The following is a 20,839-nucleotide window of genomic DNA, read 5'->3' as shown; positions in this document are numbered from 1 at the left end:
TTTTATCTCTTGGGCTTATAGCCAAATATACGCAAAGTCATGGAAAAAAATATTTTTTGGAGTTTTCAAATGGTTTCGAGCTGGAAAGCACAGGTTTGAGATATCTGGAGTCTGAACTTGAATTTAGCCATTATTTTCTATTATTTTTAGTTGAATAACTAGATGGAAACACTAAAAAGGGTTGGAAATACCAACTGCAAATGAGAAAGCTGTGAAATGACCTAATAATATTTTCAAGTGTGGAGGCGGATGAGCAGCTGAGGCCAGAATGGCTCCACTGAGCCCCAACGATGATGTGAAAATAAGAAAAATGCAGCCAGAGAAATATTTAGCTATAAAGATGGGATTCAGAACTGTGCAGGTTGGAAACACCCAGCAATGATGATGGAGGAACATTCTGGAATCTCTCCTCCACCCTAGGTCTTTGAAAAATCAGAGATTTTCTTCATAAGTATCAGTAGATACGTCAAAACAACAAGAAATAGATACGTGAACAAAAAGAAATTCTTCTTTTGTTGGCTACCTTCTCCGAGTATGAAGGTGCGAAAACCCTAAAATTTCAGGGAAATTCTCACATGTTCACATTTCAGAGAGCTCGCCCAGCGGGCTTTGACATTTCTTCTCTCCTCCAATCCTGATACTCAGGAAGTGTGCATGATGGGAACACCACTCAGGTGGAGTAGTTTCCTACCTCTTGGGTGAGTGAAAGAACGGCGTCAAAGAAACAAAACCACATTCGCTTCCACTGTGAAAAAGAGATGTCTTGTCAAAGCCTCCCCTCATATTCTGTAAGGCCCTGAAAAAATGCCCTATGTATGTCACCAAGTAAGCTTGCTCTACTTAAAAGGTGGGCTCTACTTCAGAACACAAGAATGAACAACACTGTGGTAAGAGGTTCGGGGTTCCAAAAAGGAACCTGTCTCTATCCACTCAAGAGGTGATTTTCCCCAGAAGCTTGCTGTTATCCCAGGACTGTAATTATAACATAAGAGAACAATTTGGTCTCTAGTAAGAACACAACTACTTGGAGGAAAGTAACCAATTGAGCTTTCGTTTGAGGGAATCCGCCCCCCAACTTCTCTGGGAAAGAGTTTGATGAAGGGGTGGAGGTGGGGAGCAAGTATGAGAATGACAGAGGAGAGGAGAAGGGGCCACTAGGAGAGGGGGTTGGTGCAGAAAGGAGAGCCTGGAAGTTGAAGACGAACGATATCTGGCACAAAGGCAGAGGGGTGGAGACAGGTCCTCCTTGGGGAAAGAGGAGGGGATGGAGTCCCCGTGGCGAATTGCAGAGCGAGACAGAGGACGGCGTCGTGGGTCTGGACTTCCTATGAACGCCATTATTGAGCTTACACCCTCGGTCTGCAGTTGGCCGAGGCTAATGAGGTGCTCTGGGTGGCTGCTTTTACCATCCATGTCGGCCCCCGCCTCGGTCCTAAGGCCCATCTTCCCGCCTCAGTGCCAACTGTTGGGAACTGCCCAGGAGAAGCGACGGGGAAGTCCACGCGGGCCTCCTTCTCCCAGCCCCTCGGTGGCAGTAAGGAAACACAAAGGGACGAAATGGTTCTTTAACGGCCTGTGCTAAAAGGCAGCCTCAGTAACTAGCAGGCTGCCTGAGAACAGGACTTCGGTCAAGGCCTCCTCCAGCTCAAAGCTTTCTCTGCACTGCCATCATTACTGGAGCTGGCTGCTCTCTGGCAAGTCAGAGAACTCTAGTTGAGGCCCCGTGTTAATGAGTCCTGCCGCCCGACGACGAACGCTCTACTGCCGAAAGCCAAGACTTGGTATACTACCACTCCGGTTCTGGATCAGCGCCCTCGCTTAGGGGTATGTTAGTTCATGATCTCTAAAGAGTTCAATTTTGCACAATTACACACAGAAGACAAAACAAGGCGAGTGCGTGTGCGCGCGCGCGCGCGCGTGTGGGTGTGTTTGCAGTGACATATTCGAGCTCATCCATATGTCATGCTCATGCTGCTTTCTTTCCTGAACTTCCCCCCAATTATCCACCTGAACCCCATGCCCAAGAGGCAGAAGTCCTGGGTTTTTGGCAGGGCGGAGAAAAAAGCCCACAAAGCCCACAAATGGCGGTAGACACTGTCCGTTATGCTCGGAGTCCAACTCCCATTACCAAGATCCCTTTGTCTTAGTGCACAGTAGAAGTCAGAAGAGTGCTCTTGGAGGAAAAGGTGTTTTGACCAAACAGGCCCCTTGCTTCTCTTCCGCTCGCCACTTGGGGCCAGCAGCTTTGCCTACGTACACACACCTCCCACTAGAAAACAGCCTCGCCTCCTGGTCACTTTCCTTGGGTCCCAGCAGCCCTGGACCTCCTCGGAAGAAAGCCCGACGCCACCTTTTGGCCCAGAAAGCCTGCTGTCCTGGGGACCGAGGTGGGCGCTTTGGTCCTAAGGCCCCAAGGATTGGAGACTTTCCGTCGACACGTGGGCCCTACTCGCGGCTGCCGGAATATTTTAGTCTGCAGCACAATACTGTGCACTGACCTTAAAGGATGTTTTTTACATGAATTTTTTAGTAGGAAACATAAATAAATAACAGCAAGGCACAGTGCAGTCATTCTTTGAGGAAACCAAGGGGAACTCATTAATCATGGAGAACAGGGCTCTGCCTACAGAACCCAGGGATGGAATTAACCCCTGTACCACAGCTGCCACAGCTCTGGTGAGCTGCCACTTACAGTCAGGCCACATTCGCCACAAATTGACAGTTAAAAAAAAAAAAAAAGTCCCTGCGATTAAAATTCCCTTCAGCTAAAACTATATAAAGTCTTCTCTTACAAGCGCTCCACCCACTCCAGGAGAGAGAGATAGCCCCAGAGATTACGTGGCCTGTGGCGATGTGGGAGGGGATAGAATCCAGGACGTCTGCTAGTTTGTGACTCTCTCAAATGGGGACAGGTTCACTGCAAAAGGTTAACCTCAGCCACTTGAAGCATCTGGTAAAATGAAGCGAGGCACACCATTTGGCCGACTCGTCCTATCGCAGAGAAACATGTGCGCAAAGATGCAGCCTCAAAGATGTTCATTGCAGTATTGTTTATAACAGAAAAAAAAAGGGAATTAAACGCAACCTGAATGCCCACCAGTAGGGGAGCAGTTAATAAACTAGGGTACAATATGGAATGCCATGCAAGAGCTAAACACGATGGGGTAATCTGGCAGTGGGTACTGACGTATTGTCAAGATTTTGTGAAACGAAAAGGAGAAAGTTGTCCGACAACGGAGCAAATGTTGTGATACCATTTATGCAAACAAAACCGAATCCCAACCAAACAGATCACATAACCGGACACAGACATACAGGTTTGTAAAGGTCTAAAGCAAGGCCTGGAAATATATACCTCAAGCTGTTTCTCGTGATTACTCTCTTTGGGGAAGAGAGTGGGACTGGTTAGCAATGAAATGGACTTCTGCTTCTTCCGTATTATGTACACATTTCCAGGATGTCGTTGTGTATAACTTGTAAGTTAAAAAAAAAAAAAAAAAAAGCGAGAGAAAACATCCAGCCGGTTATTATCCTAAAATTTCCCCCAACAACCTCTTTCAGGATCACTGACCACTCCGGTCCTAAGCCTCCAGAACAAGACGTTTGCCCCCTTCCGCCCCCAGGGTGATGCTAGAATGTCAGTTGCTGATTTTTCAAACAGCCTTTCCTATTCCTTGGTGCAGTGCCTGTGGGCATTTAGTCTTTTTGGGCTCTTGGAGGTCGGTGACGGCAAAGCCTAAGGACAATTAGAGTAGAATGATTGTGGGTCTCCTGCCCGCTGGGCTGTGGGGGGAAGGAGGAATGGTTTCTGCTGGCTGCCCGCAAGCACCTAGATTCTCCATTGAGCCACACTATGCTAAAAGGGGTTTGTTTCGTTCCTTGGCCATTCTTCACATCTTGCATCTCTACTGCGCTTAGGTCTGGGGCCAAACGGACTCCTCCACACGGTTACTGCAAGTGTATTCTGGCTGAGGCATGTGGCCTGACGCCTTTTGAGGGTGTAGGTTCCTGATTATATCTAACCTCTAGACATACTCCAGTGCACCTGATCTATGTCAGGCTTAATTAAGTCGCACACTATTCTTAGATTTTAATTTATTTACATAAGGCGATTCTTTGCTGACTCTGAGACCATCAGCTGGTGTTCCTCTCTCCCCTCCTTTTTCTCCGGTTGGATTGGTTTTGTGTTTTCTTTGGGCCATCACCGAAGGGGATGAAAGGCAAAGGACAGCTGGCAGAGCCCCAGTGATGTGCACAATTAAAGAGCGAAAGCAAGCCGCACCTACACCTTGGCTCGGATGTGTAGCCCACAACATGGACAAACCACAACTTACAAATGAAGCTCTTTTCACCAAAGATTACAGAAAGGCCACAATGTTTGTGCAAAACAACTGCAAAGTCAGTGAAGAGGGGCGATGGACGCAGACGCCGTGCCGCAGCAGATCGGCTGGGCTTGGGTTATCTGGACTGGGAGGGTGCTGTCTTGCTTCAACAGCAAGAACACACATTTAAACCATCATAAAGGGCCAGGTGGGAGCCAAGGAAGACACACGGGGCCTTGACATCTGGTATTTATGATCCATGGAAACACAATGTCTGTAACATTTATGCTTGGGCTCGTTCTGAAATACCACACTGATAACAGTGCTGCACTTGACGCCTAAGATTAGAGTCCTAACAGTCGTTGCCCTTTTGGGGAAGAGAGAATGCTTCTAGAATTAGCCCTGGGACTAGAACCAAAGCAGGAAGAGCAACGATGAAATTCTCAACCATGGCTCTAAAAACAGGAACGCTAATGAAGCATAAGTGATGGCTGGTTTAATTTAGTCTGGCAAATTTGGCCCCAGGCCAGCTCAGGGAAGTGTTGACTGAGCCTGGGTATTTGCCTGAAATAAATACTTTGGAGAGGCTTTCATTTTATCCTTTACTAATGGGAACAAATGGCTTTAAGGAAAGCCAAAGATCATTTACACAAAATGGATAATCATACTTGTCATTAGAGGCACAAACAATGCTCTCATCATGGACATTCTACTCTATTCTCTGGCATAGGACAGACAGTGACATCTATACTGAGCCATCTGTACTAACAGAGTTTCCTGTAGGATCTGAAAACCAAAATCCTATTTCCTTTTAGCACCCCTTAGGTGTTACGGATGTAAAAAGTATTCCTTCCTGGATCTGGGTTTAGAGGGGAAAAGTAGGACTCTGGTGGAAATAGGCTCTCTGGACAGTCCCTTTTCTTAGAACATTTAAGGATGGTTCTTGGACCCCTGAGGAAGTCTCCTGGGCTGATGGAATGCTCTTAATACACCCCAGGAATAGGGGGTGGTGGAAAATCCTTCCCCAACTTCTTCTTGACCACCATTTCACTGCCACGTTGTACTGCCTACGTTTCCCTGCCAATCCCCCACTGATAGAAATATTTTATGTATTTGATATAACTAATCACTAATGACCCAAACGGAAGAACCAAAGAAAAATATGTGTCCACAAGATCTGGCTTTTAGGGTAAGTTTCCCCAAGCCTCTCTCGAAGTTTTTATGGAATATTCCTTTTATAAACTGCTCTAGCTGGACAGTTCCAGGTACATAGTCATCGTATAATTATCTTCATTACTTGCTCCAAAATGAAGTCTGGAATATTTTGGAGCCTTGAACACGCCATAAGTTCCCATTTTGTCTGGGAAAGTGCTCCTAAAGAGATCAATGTCCCCATGGAAGAAATGATTTGGTAGGCGAGGGGCATCATGTCACCGCTTCTTCTCCAAAGGAAGCTATCTGTCTCTGTAGAGCCAAGTACATGATTCAACTCCACTGGTCCCATTCCCCCTGGGGCCCCATGAAAGGCAGAGTCCAATCCCCAGGGATTTGCCATCAAGAGAAATTTTGTGGAATCACACTGAGCAATTTAGCACTTAGCAACTTTTGCAAAATCCCACACCAATCATAAAAGTTGGCTCAGCTGCACAAATTGGATAAAACTCCTAACAAGCAGTAATAAAAATAAAAGAAGAAAAAACTGGCATCCAGCCTCAAGGAGAAAACCCACGTACCTCCCACAGCAATGCCCTGTAGGTCAGAAGGCAGTGGTCAAACTTTGGAAAACATCAATTTGTTCAAAGCCTACATTTCAACTTTGTTCTCATAGGCAAACAGGAAAAAAAAACCCAGATGTTTGTATAAAAATATCATCATTTTATTACATTCCACACAATACATTTTCAAATAGTTTCCAATGTCCACAAGTTATTTAGACACACAGGCAACTGAGCAATGCAAGAGATGTCACAGTTATAGGAAGAGGGATAAGAATAGGAAGTAAAAATCTTTAAGTTTTCTTGTTTTGTTGTTTTTCTTTGGTAATTATCGATTATTTAGGTGTTTGCTTGCCTGCTATTTTTAGTTTAAAGACAAGATCTTTTTAAAGATGGGGTATCAACGTCAGAAATATTACTGGATTTCCTATCCTATTCTGGCTTTAATCCCAAAACTGTGGGGTGAGGGAAAAGACAATTTCACTTTATTTTCAGGGTCCTGTTTTGTCAATGGCAATGCTATAATTTTTTTTTCTTTTTTCTGCCTTCACCAGCAATTAGGGGAGAGCAATTGTTAGAATAATATCAAGGAAGGGATTTTTTTTTTTTTTAAACCCCAGAGATAAGGGTTGCCCTCCTGGAGCTGTTAATATGAAACCTCTACTAAGGCAAAAACTTTACCAGCCCGAGCTAGACCTTCAATTCTTCATTCATTCATTCATTCATTCATTTATATTTTAGTAGTTGCTATCACCTTTTTGTCTTCTGAGAAGCAACTCTAAACACATGCATGCATGCATTCACCTGTCCAGTCTATTTTTCTTAGAAGAGAGTGATCCTTCCCTCCCTCCATGAAATACAGAATTTTGCTTTCTAAAGCTGCAAAGCATGATTTTATAGAACAGCTGCCCTTTTAGCATAGTACCTAGATAATACTATGAAAGTTGCTGGGCCAGAGGAAGAGAGAGAGAGAGAGAAAGAGAGAGAAGGAGAAAGTGTGACATCCCCAGCTGAAGTTCATCGTGGGATTCACAAAGATTTGAGCAGTCTCATATTCTCAACTATGGCATGTACATAAAGATGATGCCACATGGGGCACCAGATAAAGACACAGCAAATGCACAAAGTTGTTGTCATCTTCTTGTAAAGAAGGGAAATCCTCAAGGGTAGATAGTAAGTAACTCAGACAGTTGCTACACTGGCTGGATTTTCCAGGTGTAATTTCCTGACACCATACCTCCACGGGGTGCCTACGGGGATGTCAATCATTTCGAGGGAATGCCTGGCCCCAAATGCACAGCTGGATGTGGACACCTGAGATAAAAAGCCCGTAGTGACTGCCATGGAATTCATCACACGGTATGTTGGGCTTGTGCCCCTCCTCCCTCTCGCAGCTTTGTTTTCCATCTTCAGCTGGGGTAGGACACTTGAAATCTCAAGGTAGCTCATGCTCTAGCCTTTCATCTTTTCTTTTCTTGGCAGAGCTTCTGTGGTTGAGCCAGAGTAGCTCTTTGAAATAGAATAAGAGTGGGAGAGCACCTTTCTTTCAGAAGGATGAAACAAACCAGATGCGAAAGTGAGCGTGTGTTGGAGGGACCTGCGAATATATTCTGAAAGAATGCTAAAAGTCTCTCTCTCCCAAGCAGCCAAAAAAAAAAAAAAAATTAATATTTTGTTCTCAGAAGGTACCTGGAGGCTTTCAGCCCAGGCAACCATCTTTGGAGAGAATCTCACACTTCCCTGGTGGATTCCTAGCAGGAAGCGGAGAAATCAACACCCCCAAGGCTGAGCCCCAAGTCACTGAGCGTCTCGTTAAAATATGCATTTTCTATCAATGAAATTGACTTCATTATTGAATCTATCCTTTGTACAATATCATTAGGCAATTTATCTCTAACATCCCTCTCCCTGCGTTGCTTAGAGAGGACACATGGGCAGCAACAGATTTATCTTCATTATACCCTCTCCTGATGCAGCAACATCTGGAAATGCCAGGCCAGCCTAAGAAGGTGTATTTGCCAGATGCTACGAATGCTTTAAGGGGTAGCATTTTAAGGGTTGGCAGTTGACATTTTAAAAAAATGGTTACTTCTGAATATCCTCAGAATATTTAAATAAGTCAGGTGAACAGTCTTATGTTTTAGTGGCTATAGATTCAGGCACACATTAACACCACGAAAGGAAAGCAAATGATCCCTTCCCCCCATATTTTACAAATGCTATTACAATGACCAATAGAATACCAAAGATTACAATTTTTAAGCTTCTTACTCAACTCCATCCCAAGTCGGGCACAGTAAACCCCCCAAGTGAGGAGACTTTGAAAAGACCACATTCAGTCCTCCCTGCTCCTCCCTTCTCTCCTCCACCTCTCGCTCCCACCTTAAACAGGCTACTGCTTTTCCTAAGCCAGTCTCAGACTTGTTATGCTTTATGACGTATTCCAAGATTGGACTTAACTGATAAAAGCCACACATTCATTATGAGCTTTCCTTTCATAAGGCAACACGAGACAGATTTGCTTCAGGGCTGGAAGTAGAGATGATTCTGCATGCGCCCAATGGCTGCCATCTTGCTACTTCCAAGACTCCAGGAGACATGACAAGGGGTCATGTCTGAGTGAGCTGGGGGAACTTTCCTCTTGGGTCAGGTGGATCGGGAATGGGATAGGGATGGGAGGGGCCACATTTCATTTCATGCGGCCTCGAGTTTTTTTAGGTACCTGGAGAGGACAGTGGTAGCCAACAGAAACCCAGCCAGAGCTAGATAAGGCAACAAAAAGCTTCAATCTCTTCTCCAAGTAAACAAAACTAGTACAGCATATTATTATTTTTTTTTTTGGAGAATGTACCCCCGGAGAAGTAACACAAGGGTTAAAGGGGGTCCTCTCTGAACACACCCACACACACTACCCCCCAGCCCCACAATGAACCAGTCTCTCTCTCACGTCCACACACACACACACACATACACACACAGAGCGATTCACACGCACATGTATATACTATGTACAAACACACAGATCCAGGTTTCCTCTCCGGTCTCCTGGCACACTGCCCACCGGGAGGAGGTATGGGATAAGGCAAGGGGAAGAAACAGGGAACCAGTCTCTGAAAGAAAACCAGCTGAGCCTTCAGTTGTGAAGTGCTGAGGGGCGTATCTCTTCTCATATTCCAAGATGCAGCATTAGAGGTGGGGGTGGTTGGTTTGGAATCAACAAAGGATAAAAACAAACCAAGAGAGAGAGAACCCAAGGACAATGGTCAGGATGAATAAAAGCACACAGGGTTTGGGCCCCCAGAGAGAGAGAGAGAGAGAGAGAGAGAGAGAGAGGAGAGACAGACAGAGATGTCTTGAGAGTCCACACAGAGACTAGGCGAGGAGAAAAAAGTGCAAAATCGAGGCAACGTGTTGGTAGTCTTTCTCGTTTGTTTTGGGTGCCGTCCTTGGCTTCGGCCCTCAGCAGTGCGAGCCGCGGTCTTGCTCTAGTTTAATGGTTAGGGTGGGCTCCACCGCCAGAGGGGCCCCGTTGGTGTAGTGGGAGGTTTTGTAGGTGATGGAGTGATCGGTCTTCTTGGCCGCATAGCGGAACCGGTGGTAGTGGAGCACCAGGGCCAGCGCGACGGAGACGAGCACCAGCACGGCGCCCCCGGCGGCCATTACGTAATACCAGTAGGCTGGGATGGGCTGCACGGGCACCGTGTCCACTGTGGGCTCGGTCCCTGGTAGGAGGGTGCCCCCTGGTGGAGAGACACAGAAGAGTGTTGCTAGGCTGAGAGCATGCAGACTACTCCAAAAATTAATTAAAAAAAAAAAAAAAGAAAAAGGAAAACACATACATGCTTTGGAGCGGATAGGGAAGGGGCAGGGGAATAAGACGGTACTGAGTACTTCGCTCGTGACAAGCACTGTTAAACGACTGACATCATTTCCTACTCGCAACCTGATGAGATAGGCACTGTCGGACCCATTTCACAGATGGAGGTCTAAACAGAGGCTCAGAGAGGCTAAGTGACGGGGGTTATACAGCAAGTGATGGTAAATATGGGATTCAACCAAGAGCTGTATGATTACAAGGCTCTTTCCTTCCTTCTGTTAAACCGCAGTTACCCTACCGTAGACAGAAGCGTCATAATTCACACGCGTACGGACACTCACGGATGCGCACAAGCAAGTAAATGATGCCGGAACGACTTCCGGGATTCCGGCAGGCTGATTCTCGGAAGGGGTGGAAATAGAGTATTTGGTCCGGTTGGCCAGCATTCGTAAACAAATGTATTAATTAGGCTGGCTAGACTTAAAGGTGAATTCCGCTTTGGCTTGCCAAGGCTTCCATGCCCATCGAAATCAGCCTGGTCTTGTCTAAACAGGCCAGTTATCACTGTCAAGCCATGACTAACGCATCTTCATTGTTTTTTTTTTTTAATTGGATGGAGGATTTTGAAAGCTGATTGGAAAGACGTTGCAACAGAAAAAAAAATGTGGGCACACACGATACGGGTATGTTAAGAGAGAGAGTGAGTAAGTGAGAGCCAAGGGAGGGAGATCATTCTTAATCTCAGAAAAGACAGAGGAGGGAAAGAGAAGCTAGCGGAGGATTTCGAAGGCAACCACATTCGCTGGCCAGCCTCTGGTTGCCATGGAGACGATACAGCAGATTTAAGCCCAGGGAAACTCTGGGGAAAGACTGGCCAGAGTCCCACTTGATGCAAAACAGTGCTACAACTTGATTCTCCCGAAGATTTACATCAGATGAGAATCTGGCCCAGAATGGGACTAGGAGCTTTGGAGCTTGCCCAAACCAGACATGATCTTTACTTCTGAAAAATGATGTATGCTTAACCTATGGAAGCTTCCATCCCTAGCTGCTTCCATCAAGTGGTGGTGGCCAGAAAGACCCATCCTCTCTGTCCCTGGGATCCCCCAGGGGGACGCACGGCTGGGAGGGGCCGCTGCCTTCTTCATCCATCCTTGGTCCTACACTGTGGGTGTATCTCTACTCAAGATGCAGCCAGGGTGCATTTAGATTTTCATGCCCCCCCCCCCCCCCACGAGGCTTGGAGACCCTCAAGTAGAAGAAGTCCCTCTCCTGTTGATGTCTCCCTCAGGGGTTGGACAAAGAAAGCGCTCCACAAATGCTCTTGACTGAAGGGCTTCTGAGGTGAAGTCTCCTATCTGTGGGTCAGTGTTGGCCAACTCCTCAGCCTGAACACCACAACGCCTCTCTTTGATTTGGGGGAGTAGCTGGGGGGTGGGTCAGACCTTCTGATGTGTCTCAGAAGTGGAAGCAAAATGAAAGCATTTTGCTGGAACTATCTTCTAGAGCCTGTCCACCTGCCCAGCCTTTAATCACTGGTTCCTCTAGTTTTAGGGATCCCCTTCTGCTAAAGTGCAGGGTTTGTTGGTGCCTCTCGGGCCACCAGGAGGGTGCAGTATCGGAAGAGCTTTGACAAGGATGTGTCACACAGCATATACACTGGCAGCCACGTCCAGAGCCCCACCGTCCCCGTTCTACCTCGTCCCCTTCGTTATCACCTCCTCTATTTTCCTTTATTCCCAAATCACTTCTGTCTTTTAATAATTTCATTTCTGTAGCTGAGAAAGCTCTTTATCTCCCTCTCCCCCTTCTGCCTCCCCTCCCTTTCCCTCTCTCTCTCTCTCTCTCTGTCAATCTTTGTGACCATATTGAAAATTACGCGTAGAAATGGAAAGAGAAAGCAAGACGCTGAAAACAGCTCCTTGAAAATGGCCAGCTTTTGAGTCACCGTGAACTGGTGGCAACTCATTATTCAGGTCACTAAGAGTATCTGCTGCCTGGCAACCACCCTGCCGTTGGATTTTCATGTGGGCTCAGAAGAATGCACGAGAAACAACAAAGTGCATGGGGACGGGCTGAAGTTCCCCAGTGCCAACCCCCTCTTCCCAAAGGGCATCCTTGGGTTTGCTTCTGATTTCGATTTGGTGCCACAGTGAGAGCCCTCCTCTAATGAGAAGAAAGGAAGGTGATACATCCACAGGGATTCACTCCCCACCCGAAGCACCTGATCATACACCACAAAGGGAGCAGCACAAATTTTTGTCAAGCCAAAAATGGTCACAACTGCTCACATTCCCTCCAAACCACGTAGTTTCAGTTCAAAGGCTTGCTTTCCTTCAGTCAAAATGCTGGTTTTCAACATTAAATAACCACCCCCCCCCCCCCGCCCCAGGGCTTAGAGTGCTAGGGCTGGGCCTCAGTGCTACTTCTGAAGTGTTTCTTGTGATAGAGACAACATTGGGCCACGGCGGGGAGGATGTCAGGGCCCACAAGAAGGGGAGATCGCAATACACGGGTTACACGTTCAGAGTCACAGCGAGACCCCTGGTCTCAGAGTTCTGTTCCGCTTTGGAAGACACACTCCACTTTAGGTATGAGACCCCTTCCCCTTTCCTACCAGTGCTCCCCTCCCCCAAGTTATCAACATGAAGAAAATTTTCGTGACAAAAGCCATCTTATGGACAGTGATGGACAGTACGTCAGCTCCTTAAACATTTTCCTTGGACATTTGTTTTGAGAAATGAGGAAGCATGCTATGTGAGTTTGTGCTTTTAATATGAAGGGAGTTAGAAAAGAGAGGATCCACCTACCAATTCTTCTCTCCTCCCCCCACAGGCAGTTTTGGGTGACGCACAGTTGGGGCCAGAGTTTCTCGGGACAGTCTCCAGCTAAAGAGACTTAACTCCCACAGACAGGTGGATTGCTGGTTTGGAATCTGGCTTTGTGGCAGCCTTCAGGGGCTCTATACTAAGGCTATATACTATGCCAGACAGAGAAAAGAAAGGTGATAGATCAACAGGGGTTACATGCCCTTCCAAAGAGCCTTCCCAGACAATAGCAGCAATCCAATGGATGTCAGAGGGATGGATGGATGGATGGATGAACAAATGGATGGGAGAATGTATTTGAAACAACATCCAGATTCCCTGGAAAACATTAACGACCCACTGGTACTTCACATAACAGTTATTCTTGGTGCTAGCAACTTTGCTGGCTCGTCTTGTGCCTCTTAGGTGAAGTTGCACAAAAGGTACCCCCCTCAGATAGATGTCACCTACACCAGGTGCCCAGGTTTGTGAGTGCCTCTATTTTGGCCCCACTTATCCCCTCAGTCATATGGGGTGGCTGGGCCATTGCTTTGTAACAAAGGAGCCTGGGCTGGTTCCCCGATATGGGAGAAAGAGGGTGGGTAAGACCTCAGCCTTGTCTAGAGCTAGCAATGTGCTGGACTGGAATGTTCCTTTTGATTGCAGTAACATCTATCACTTATTCACATCCCTCCCCCCCCTTTTTTTTACCCAATTGGAAAATGCCTTCAACTCTTGAACTATTTTTCTTTAATTACCATCCTCCAATTCTCCACAAAGTTTTCTCATTGTGTGAGATAATGAGAAACAGATATTTAAATAGTCAATAATTTCAAGTGTATTTGCAAGGTTGAGCAGGCTTCCATCTGTAAAAGTTCTGGGCCCCCTGGAGAAAGGGGCAATGCAAAGGTGTAAGAATTTGAATTCTGGCAAACCATAAATTCTAAGAAGCCATGCATAGGAGGAGACTGAGGGAAAAGAAGACACCCAGGTAGTGCTCCTTCCATTTCTCTCATGCACACAGGGTCACTGAATTAATAAACCCCTGGGAAATGTGGCCATAACAACAGCTACAACGAGCGGTCACTTTCCATGGGAAGGATATAGGGCGACAGGCTTCGCACGAATCACCCTGTTTGCTCCTCGTGACCCTCGGACGGGAGACCCGAGAATCTGAGAGGATGAGTGATAAAACCAGGAGGGACATCGAGGAAGAGGGCAGCACAGCACAGAGCAAAACCCTAGCGATGGCTTGGAGCCCTCAGGAAGCTCATGCCGTTGGAAAGTAGCAGCGTCAGGACCAGAAGCACGTGCACCCAATCCCCAGCCTGTGCCAGGGCCCAGGGTCGGATGATCGCTCTGGCCCGCTGCCCAGTTTTGTCCATTCTGGAACACAGCCACCCTCCTCACATATTGCTTACGGCTGCTTCTGTGCTACAGCGGCAGAGCTGAGTATTTGCGACCCAGAGTCTTATAGAGCCCGACACGCTCTCTGTCCTTTTCCAGAAGAAGCGTGCAGACCCCCGTGCTAACCAAGCTGGGATGGGACAGGAAGTCACCCTCTCTCTTTCTGCCTCCAGCCTCCGTCTGAACCTGTCTGAGGACCATCCCGGTCAAGTTCTCGCTGAACCACTGTATAGAGAAAGCACGTCCTACAGCCAAGTTTACCCCATGTCCTCTGGACCTGGAGGAGTCACCCAGGTTTCCAAAAGAAATGCTCTGAAAGACCCCGGTGCCGGGCGGGCCATCTCTCCCAGAGGAAGGGATCAAGGCTCGCTGCAAGTAAGAGGTGGCCTCGCTGTGGGGAGACTTGGCCTGTTGGCCGCGTCCTAGTTGCACAGCTTGGAAATGAGGTGCAGGCGAAGGAGTATTTCAGACAAAAAGGCTTGTTGAATTTGTGAGATTAGACAAACAAACGGAAAAGGTTGGCGCCTCTGGAGAAGTTTACGAAAGACAGTAGACGAACGCGGCCACGTCCCCTGGCCTGTTCGGAAGAAGACTGTAAAAGTACAACGTCTCCCTGAGAAATGACTCTTTAATTGGCCTTACAAGCAGTGTCCAGAGGGGCCTTGGAAGGGTGCCACTAGGCTCGCAGAAGCTGCACTGATCCCCCACATCTATCCCAAATGCCTCTGAATTCAGAGCTGTGGCTGGCTGGAGTTTCGGACACTTCTCTCTGGTGGCACTCTCTTCCTGGAGAGAGGAGGCGTCGGTGAAAAAAATGTCCTTCTCCCCTTAGGGAAACTGACGTTGGCAGCTGTTTAGATGAATGGCGAGCTTGCGAGGAGGGGCGCGTCGGGCCTCTGTGACGGGGGGGAGGCAGCTTGCACAAGCAAACCTCACAAAGAATGCCTCAGTGTCCCCTTAGGCAAGCTATGGCAGCCAAGCAGTTATGCGGTTTACGCACATCTGATCTCCATGCTTCCTCGCTCAGCAACACCTAGCCTCAGTCCGGCAGCTGGAGACGTAAGGGGAGGGGGGCCAAGGAGAATGAATCGCACACCACAGCCGCCTTTCCGGAACCCTGGCAGGGCGTAGGAATGCTTCTCTGCCTTTCAGCCACGTAACCCTCACCGCCTCTTGGAAGTGCTTCTAGGAGAGAAGAGCTCAAGGGGAAGCCAAGGAGAGAGGGCACTGGCGGGGGAGGGCAACCCCAGGTCCTGCGCCCTGGGATGGGGGGACGCTGCACTGATGGGCAATGCCTCTGGGAGACGGCCAGTGGGGAATAAGGGGGGGGGGGATAAAAAGGGAGAGGGGGTGGGAACTGGTCCAAATTGGTTTGGACCAGCTGGCACCAAACAAACAGAACTTAAAACGTGAGGCGCACCCCGGCCAGCTCTGTCACTACCTGGGAATGGGTCTCTCTTAAGACTGCTCCCCTCTGTGCCCAGGAGACTGACTGAGATGTTCACTTTCTCCTGGTGTAATTGAGCAGGGCTGCAGAAAGTGAACTCTGAGCGAGACCCACGGCTCTCAGAACTGGTCTGAGAGCCCAAGCTCACAGCCGTTAGTTAGTAAGAGACACTGATGTCCCTTTTAGCATCCATCAGTGGCAGACCCAGTGCTTCTGAATGCTTTACTGTAACAACCACCTTCCCTGAGAGCCCCCGTGCCTGGGATTTCCATGGGCCTCTAATGGGTAGGGTACCAGACCCGGTGTCCCTGCTCCTGCGTTGTTCAAAGTCCTCAGCCTCTAACATGAACAAAACCTCTTGCATCTACTGTGAGCTCCTAAAAATAACTACTTGGTCAACAGCTACAGAGCTCTGATCATGCGCCCTCCACATTTTTACTGGCTTCTTTATTATTCTTTTTTCTTTTATGGAAAAAAGAAAGTATTGGTTAAGGGGAAATAATCCATCACCTTAATTATACCACTTTTCGGGTTTTTTTTTTGTCCTTTTCCTTTGTACGGGTTTTCATTTGTTAAAGCTCACGTTCTAGAAAAAGATACATGACGGCACTGTGCTTATAGCCGATGCTTAAAAAAAAAAAGAAAGAAAGAAAGAAAAAAAAATGCACACCCACCCGGGCTACATTGTTTAAGACGTGACTCATAACAACAACAACAAAAGTCTTTTTACAAATCACATGACAACACAGCTTATTCACGTTCTCTTTTCCTTGTTCCTTCCCTCTATGGCTTGTTTCTCTTCGTTACTGACTCACACCCTGGTTTACAATCAAAGTATACACACGAAGCAGAAAACATAAGGTGATTGGAATAAAAAAAATGTTTCATGGCGAGAAATGAGTAAGAGGCAGAAAAATGAAAGACACTTGCCAATATAACAGATCAAGAGTACCTAACAAGACCCAGCCCAGAGGCCACTTCTATTTCATTTCCTTAAAGATTGACCTAGTCCACGCTGGGCTCTCCCAAAGAATGAGATTGCGTCTGTCACATGGTTAATTTATAATGGAAAAGAAAAATAACCCAGATTCAAAAAAAAAACAAACAAAAAAAAACAACCACACTAACAATGTAACCATCTATGGTTATTAGCTTTGAACCACCAACTCTCTGCATCCTGCCTGCCCAAACCTGAGTTCTCTTTGTTCCCCTTTTTGAGAGAAAAGGCCAATTTAATCCCAGGACACCCAGGCTCCCACCAGGGCCAGCGGTGCCCTGACCAGGAGAGGAGCAGTGCACCAGTCACCAGGTTAGGCAGGGCAGATGGTCCTCCTTCCTTTAGCCACTGGAAGGCTTTGCTTGAGTCAAAACACAGATTGCATGCTGAGGCCAGAGGGGTCTCGGCCCAAAAGAAGACCGGTCCTGGGTTCATCCGGCTACCGACTCTGAGTGCCATGTACAGCTTGACAATGTGATAGAAACTGTCCATGTTCGGTTTCAATCCTGCTCTTGACTCTATGTTCCTTGGCCCAGTCTCTGCCCCCCAAGACTCGGCTTCCTTCTTCCAAAGTGCTCGTTACCTCCAGAGACAACAGTCATGGGCCAATGCACAACCCCCGTGAGCTGCTTTTGCTTAACGCCCCAGATCAGCCCATCGTGAGAGCGCTGGAGACGCTTACCTTCAAGTCACTAAGCCCTGTGTTTATTTTGGCTAAATGAGCACTGCGGCTCCGATGATATTTTATTTATATATTTTTTACAAGAGAACATGACTGGACTGTAAAGCCTCACGGTAAACACAACCTCAAGGAAGCACATGTGCCCCGGTTTGTTTATTCTCTTACAGAAGCAGAGCACTTAGCCCCCGTGCTTGTCAGTCATGGACCCAGACACGCGTGCTCACTCACAACCATGTCTGTGGTCATAGCTGCAAGCCTTCAGCCAGCCTTCCCGGGAGCTTTGAGTCTTAATCAGCAGGTTTCACTTCCCCAACGTAAACATTACCTTGGGTCCTAGAGGTTAGAGCTTGAATTCAACTGTGATCCAAGTGATTCAGTTCGGATCTCAGCTTCCCTCCCAATGCTCAGATCCGCATTAGCATAAATCTCACGCCCAGAGAGCACCAACATGCACACGAATACTCTCCACCCTTTACAATGTGCAGCGGGGAGCGGGATGCCGTTCGGGAGGCAAGGAAGGGCGAGAGAGAAAGAAATTGTATTCTGTGTCCGTCTGTCATTCTCTGTTCTGCCGCTTTCTTCCCCACCTATTTGCTTAGAGGGTGAGGAGTGGAAAATGAGGCCAGATGATTTGGAGGCAACGGCGCATCTAGGTGGCAAACCGGGAATTCATCTCTTTCTAGCCAGGAGCTGGACAGATTCATGAGAGCGAAGGTAACGAGTCTAGACTTCAGATGTAAAAATGACTTCCCTTACCGCTGGAACGCTGTCACCTCTGGGGTTAAGGCCAGCCAGTGCAAACAGGGCACAGGAAGCCTCACAACTGTTTGCATAAACCAGGGTATGAAAAACCCCTGTCCTCGGGTGAGGGCGAGTGTCTGAATGAGCTTTGCCGCCCCGGCCAACAGAAAGGAAGAACTTAGGAGTGGCTTCTAAACACTCAGCATGGGGACCGTGGGCGGAAACGTGATCGGTGCGAACTCACTGGAGCACAAGGAGGGCAGAGTGTGGGACCCACTGCACCCCCACAGGACAGGCGTATACCACCACCCAGGCTCTGAGGGTACGGCCATCATCCCCAGTTCTCCTCTCTTTACTGTGCTCTCTCCTTTAGTAGGGAGAAAATGGCCTGTGCTGTGTTTCAGTCCCCTATTTCAATGCTCTAACTCCAGTCAGCATATGTGCCTCCATCTTCCCTTTACCAGACACCAGCTCCAGAATTCTGCACCTTTTCCCCCTTAGGATTATCCTTTCTTGTGTCTTTTCCCTAACTTTCTGCCCTCCCACTGTAAAGTGGCCTGCCACTGTACCTCCCTGAGGTTCATTGAAACCACTGCCTTGGTGCCCTGCAGCTGGAAAGAAACCATCTTCAGGTGAAAATAAATCATTGCCACCCCATTTCACTTTTAATTTACTACTGATTTTTTTTTGTTGTTGTTCACTCTCCCCCACAGCCTCTCCTTTCTCACCACTCATGCATTTTCAGCCTCATTGCTCCCCGTTGGACAATGCAAGGCTGAAAGGTTTATCTGTAACCTATTTGTCTCTATTATAGGTTTCTAAACTTTAATTAAACAGGAGACAGTGAAGATCTCAATCCTCTTTCCTGGAAGCTACAGGTGTGGTTGGTGCCATCTAGTGGCGGGAAGGTGTGGTGTCTCTTTTCTCGTGTGAGCTTTGTCAAATTTGGAGGTTTCTTCCCCATACCAAATTCACATCACATGGGGGGAAGAAAAAGACATGCAAAAAAAAAAAAACAACGTATTTTTTTTACCTTTAAAATTCTCACCTGCAAAAGCCGATATGGGTTCTGGGGGAAAAAAAAAGAAAAAATATTGAGTTAGACAAGGGGAAGAAACAATCGGGCAGGTAGAAGGTATGATGTAGATGACTTCCAATAATTTTTTTGGTAATACCCCATGGAAAGTGTCCTGTGTCCTCCTCATGCTCTAGACTGTGTCTAACATATCAGTATCATGGGGGCTGGGTGGGTGGGGAGAGATTCCCAGAGTTGCTTTGGAACAAAAAGTCCTTTATAGAGCAATGGGTCCCCAAAGCATTGTAATCAGTCACTTACCACTGATTACTTTCTCAGAGCCTGGATTATGCTTAGATGCCCAAGCCGGAGAGCTGCCTGAAGGGACTGGGGTGGTCCCAGGCGCTCCTGACATCATCAGGCACATACACATCCGGGACCCACGTGCCAAGAAAAGCACTCGGTGAGTGATTACAGTTACTCTGCCAAGTAAAAGCAGGTCCGTTCCTTCTGGGGATTCCCTCTTGTTTTGGAAATGCCCATGGCTCTCATGGGAGATGGTCAGGATGCCCCTGGGGTGGCCTGGGTAAAATGTGTGCATCTTCCTTGGGCTGGTCGCTCAGCACTTCTGTCCAAAGGGACACTCATGGTGTCCTTCTTGTGCTGGTCACCTGGCATGTGATGTTTAATCTTACAACTCTGGGATCTTGGGCACTGAAGGCATCAGCTTCAAAGCAAACTCTAAAATCTTACTTCACCTGCCACAGTTTGCCCTGTAATTCATTCATGTAAGAGAACAACTTGGGTAATTGTGTTATCGCTCTGATATAACATATGTACTATTTTCGTTCACCAGTGAAGGCTTCCATTAAAAACATCAAACCTTTGCAGCATGTAATTCTGACTGGCAGTTGCTCTCAGCCTCTAGCATTTTCTTTGCTAAAAGCTGGAGTCTGACGATGGGGTCTTGGCACCCTGAGTCTCCATATACTTAATGCAGGTCTATTTCTGAATGGGAACAGGAGATAGAAGACTTCATCTCATTTATACCCCTCCCATCCTGAATGCAGCCTAAGATACAACTACATTCATACCTCACCTCCTGCACAGACTGTTGCTGTTCTACCCCCTGGGTATCACTGGGTTTGAAAATGGTGTGATGCTTCCTCTTGTAGATCCCAGCCCTTGGTATCTTATTTGGAAGAGCCACAAAGAGACAGCTATTCACGTACCCATACAGTTCTCCAGTGGGACATCAGTGCTTATCCGAATGTCATCAATGGCAATTTCTCCCGAACGTCCTTTTCCTATGACTCCTTCAAACACAATCTAGAAGCCAGAAGAACAAGAGCCATGGTTAACTGAGCTGCTTGGAAATAGTGCAAAGATTTCCAATTCTCTGTTAACTGCAGCTTAAAGCGTGTGTGTGTGTGTGCGCGTGTGTGCGTTACTGTACCTGGTACACATCTGTTGACCACATGACTATGGTGCTTGAAATCTTAATTTAAAGAGTGGTTCAAATCAAACGTATATCTGAGAGGATTAAAAATATATATAACAAGGTGATGGACACTGTTATCTAGTAATCAGAATGTAGAGATTAAAAGGACGAGAATCAGGACATGTTTACAGGAGGGTTGAAATGTCTCTAGCAATTTTGGAGGTTCCTTTCTCATGAATCTTTTAAATGCCCAATGCAGGTACTGTATTCGGAAACTCAGAGCACATAACAGGTGGGGGTAAGGTGAGAAATACAGCACTGGGCTTTGCCTTGGGGGTAACATTGTCTTAGGGCTCCACTATTACAACTAGGAGGGGAAGGATCTCTTCCTTCACCAACAGCTTACTGAACACCTACTATGTACCAGGCACAAGGACAGTCACAAAAT

General features: G+C 47.2%; 1 protein-coding gene across 4 annotated transcripts in view; it reads right to left on the bottom strand.

The window, feature by feature from the left end:
* NRP2 (neuropilin 2) overlaps window positions 1–20,839 on the bottom strand; it is a 117,023-nt gene that overhangs the window by 12,073 nt on the left and 84,111 nt on the right. The window contains exons 14-16 of one of the 4 annotated variants that reach the window (XM_030328336.1): window positions 20,183–20,279; window positions 18,969–19,004; window positions 6,177–9,777 (exon numbers count right to left, since the gene is read on the bottom strand). In XM_030328336.1, the coding sequence (XP_030184196.1) occupies window positions 9,497–9,777; window positions 18,969–19,004; window positions 20,183–20,279 (414 nt within the window). In that variant the 3' untranslated portion in view covers window positions 6,177–9,496. Of the gene's footprint in view, window positions 1–6,176; window positions 9,778–18,968; window positions 19,005–20,182; window positions 20,280–20,839 lie in introns of those variants that run through there. The other 3 variants (XM_030328337.1, XM_030328334.1, XM_030328335.1) reach the window with 3 other exon arrangements.

Source organism: Lynx canadensis, chromosome C1 (genome assembly GCF_007474595.2).
Source record: "Lynx canadensis isolate LIC74 chromosome C1, mLynCan4.pri.v2, whole genome shotgun sequence".
Taxonomy (NCBI): Eukaryota; Metazoa; Chordata; class Mammalia; order Carnivora; family Felidae; genus Lynx; species Lynx canadensis.
This window is presented reverse-complemented; position numbering and strand designations above follow the sequence as displayed.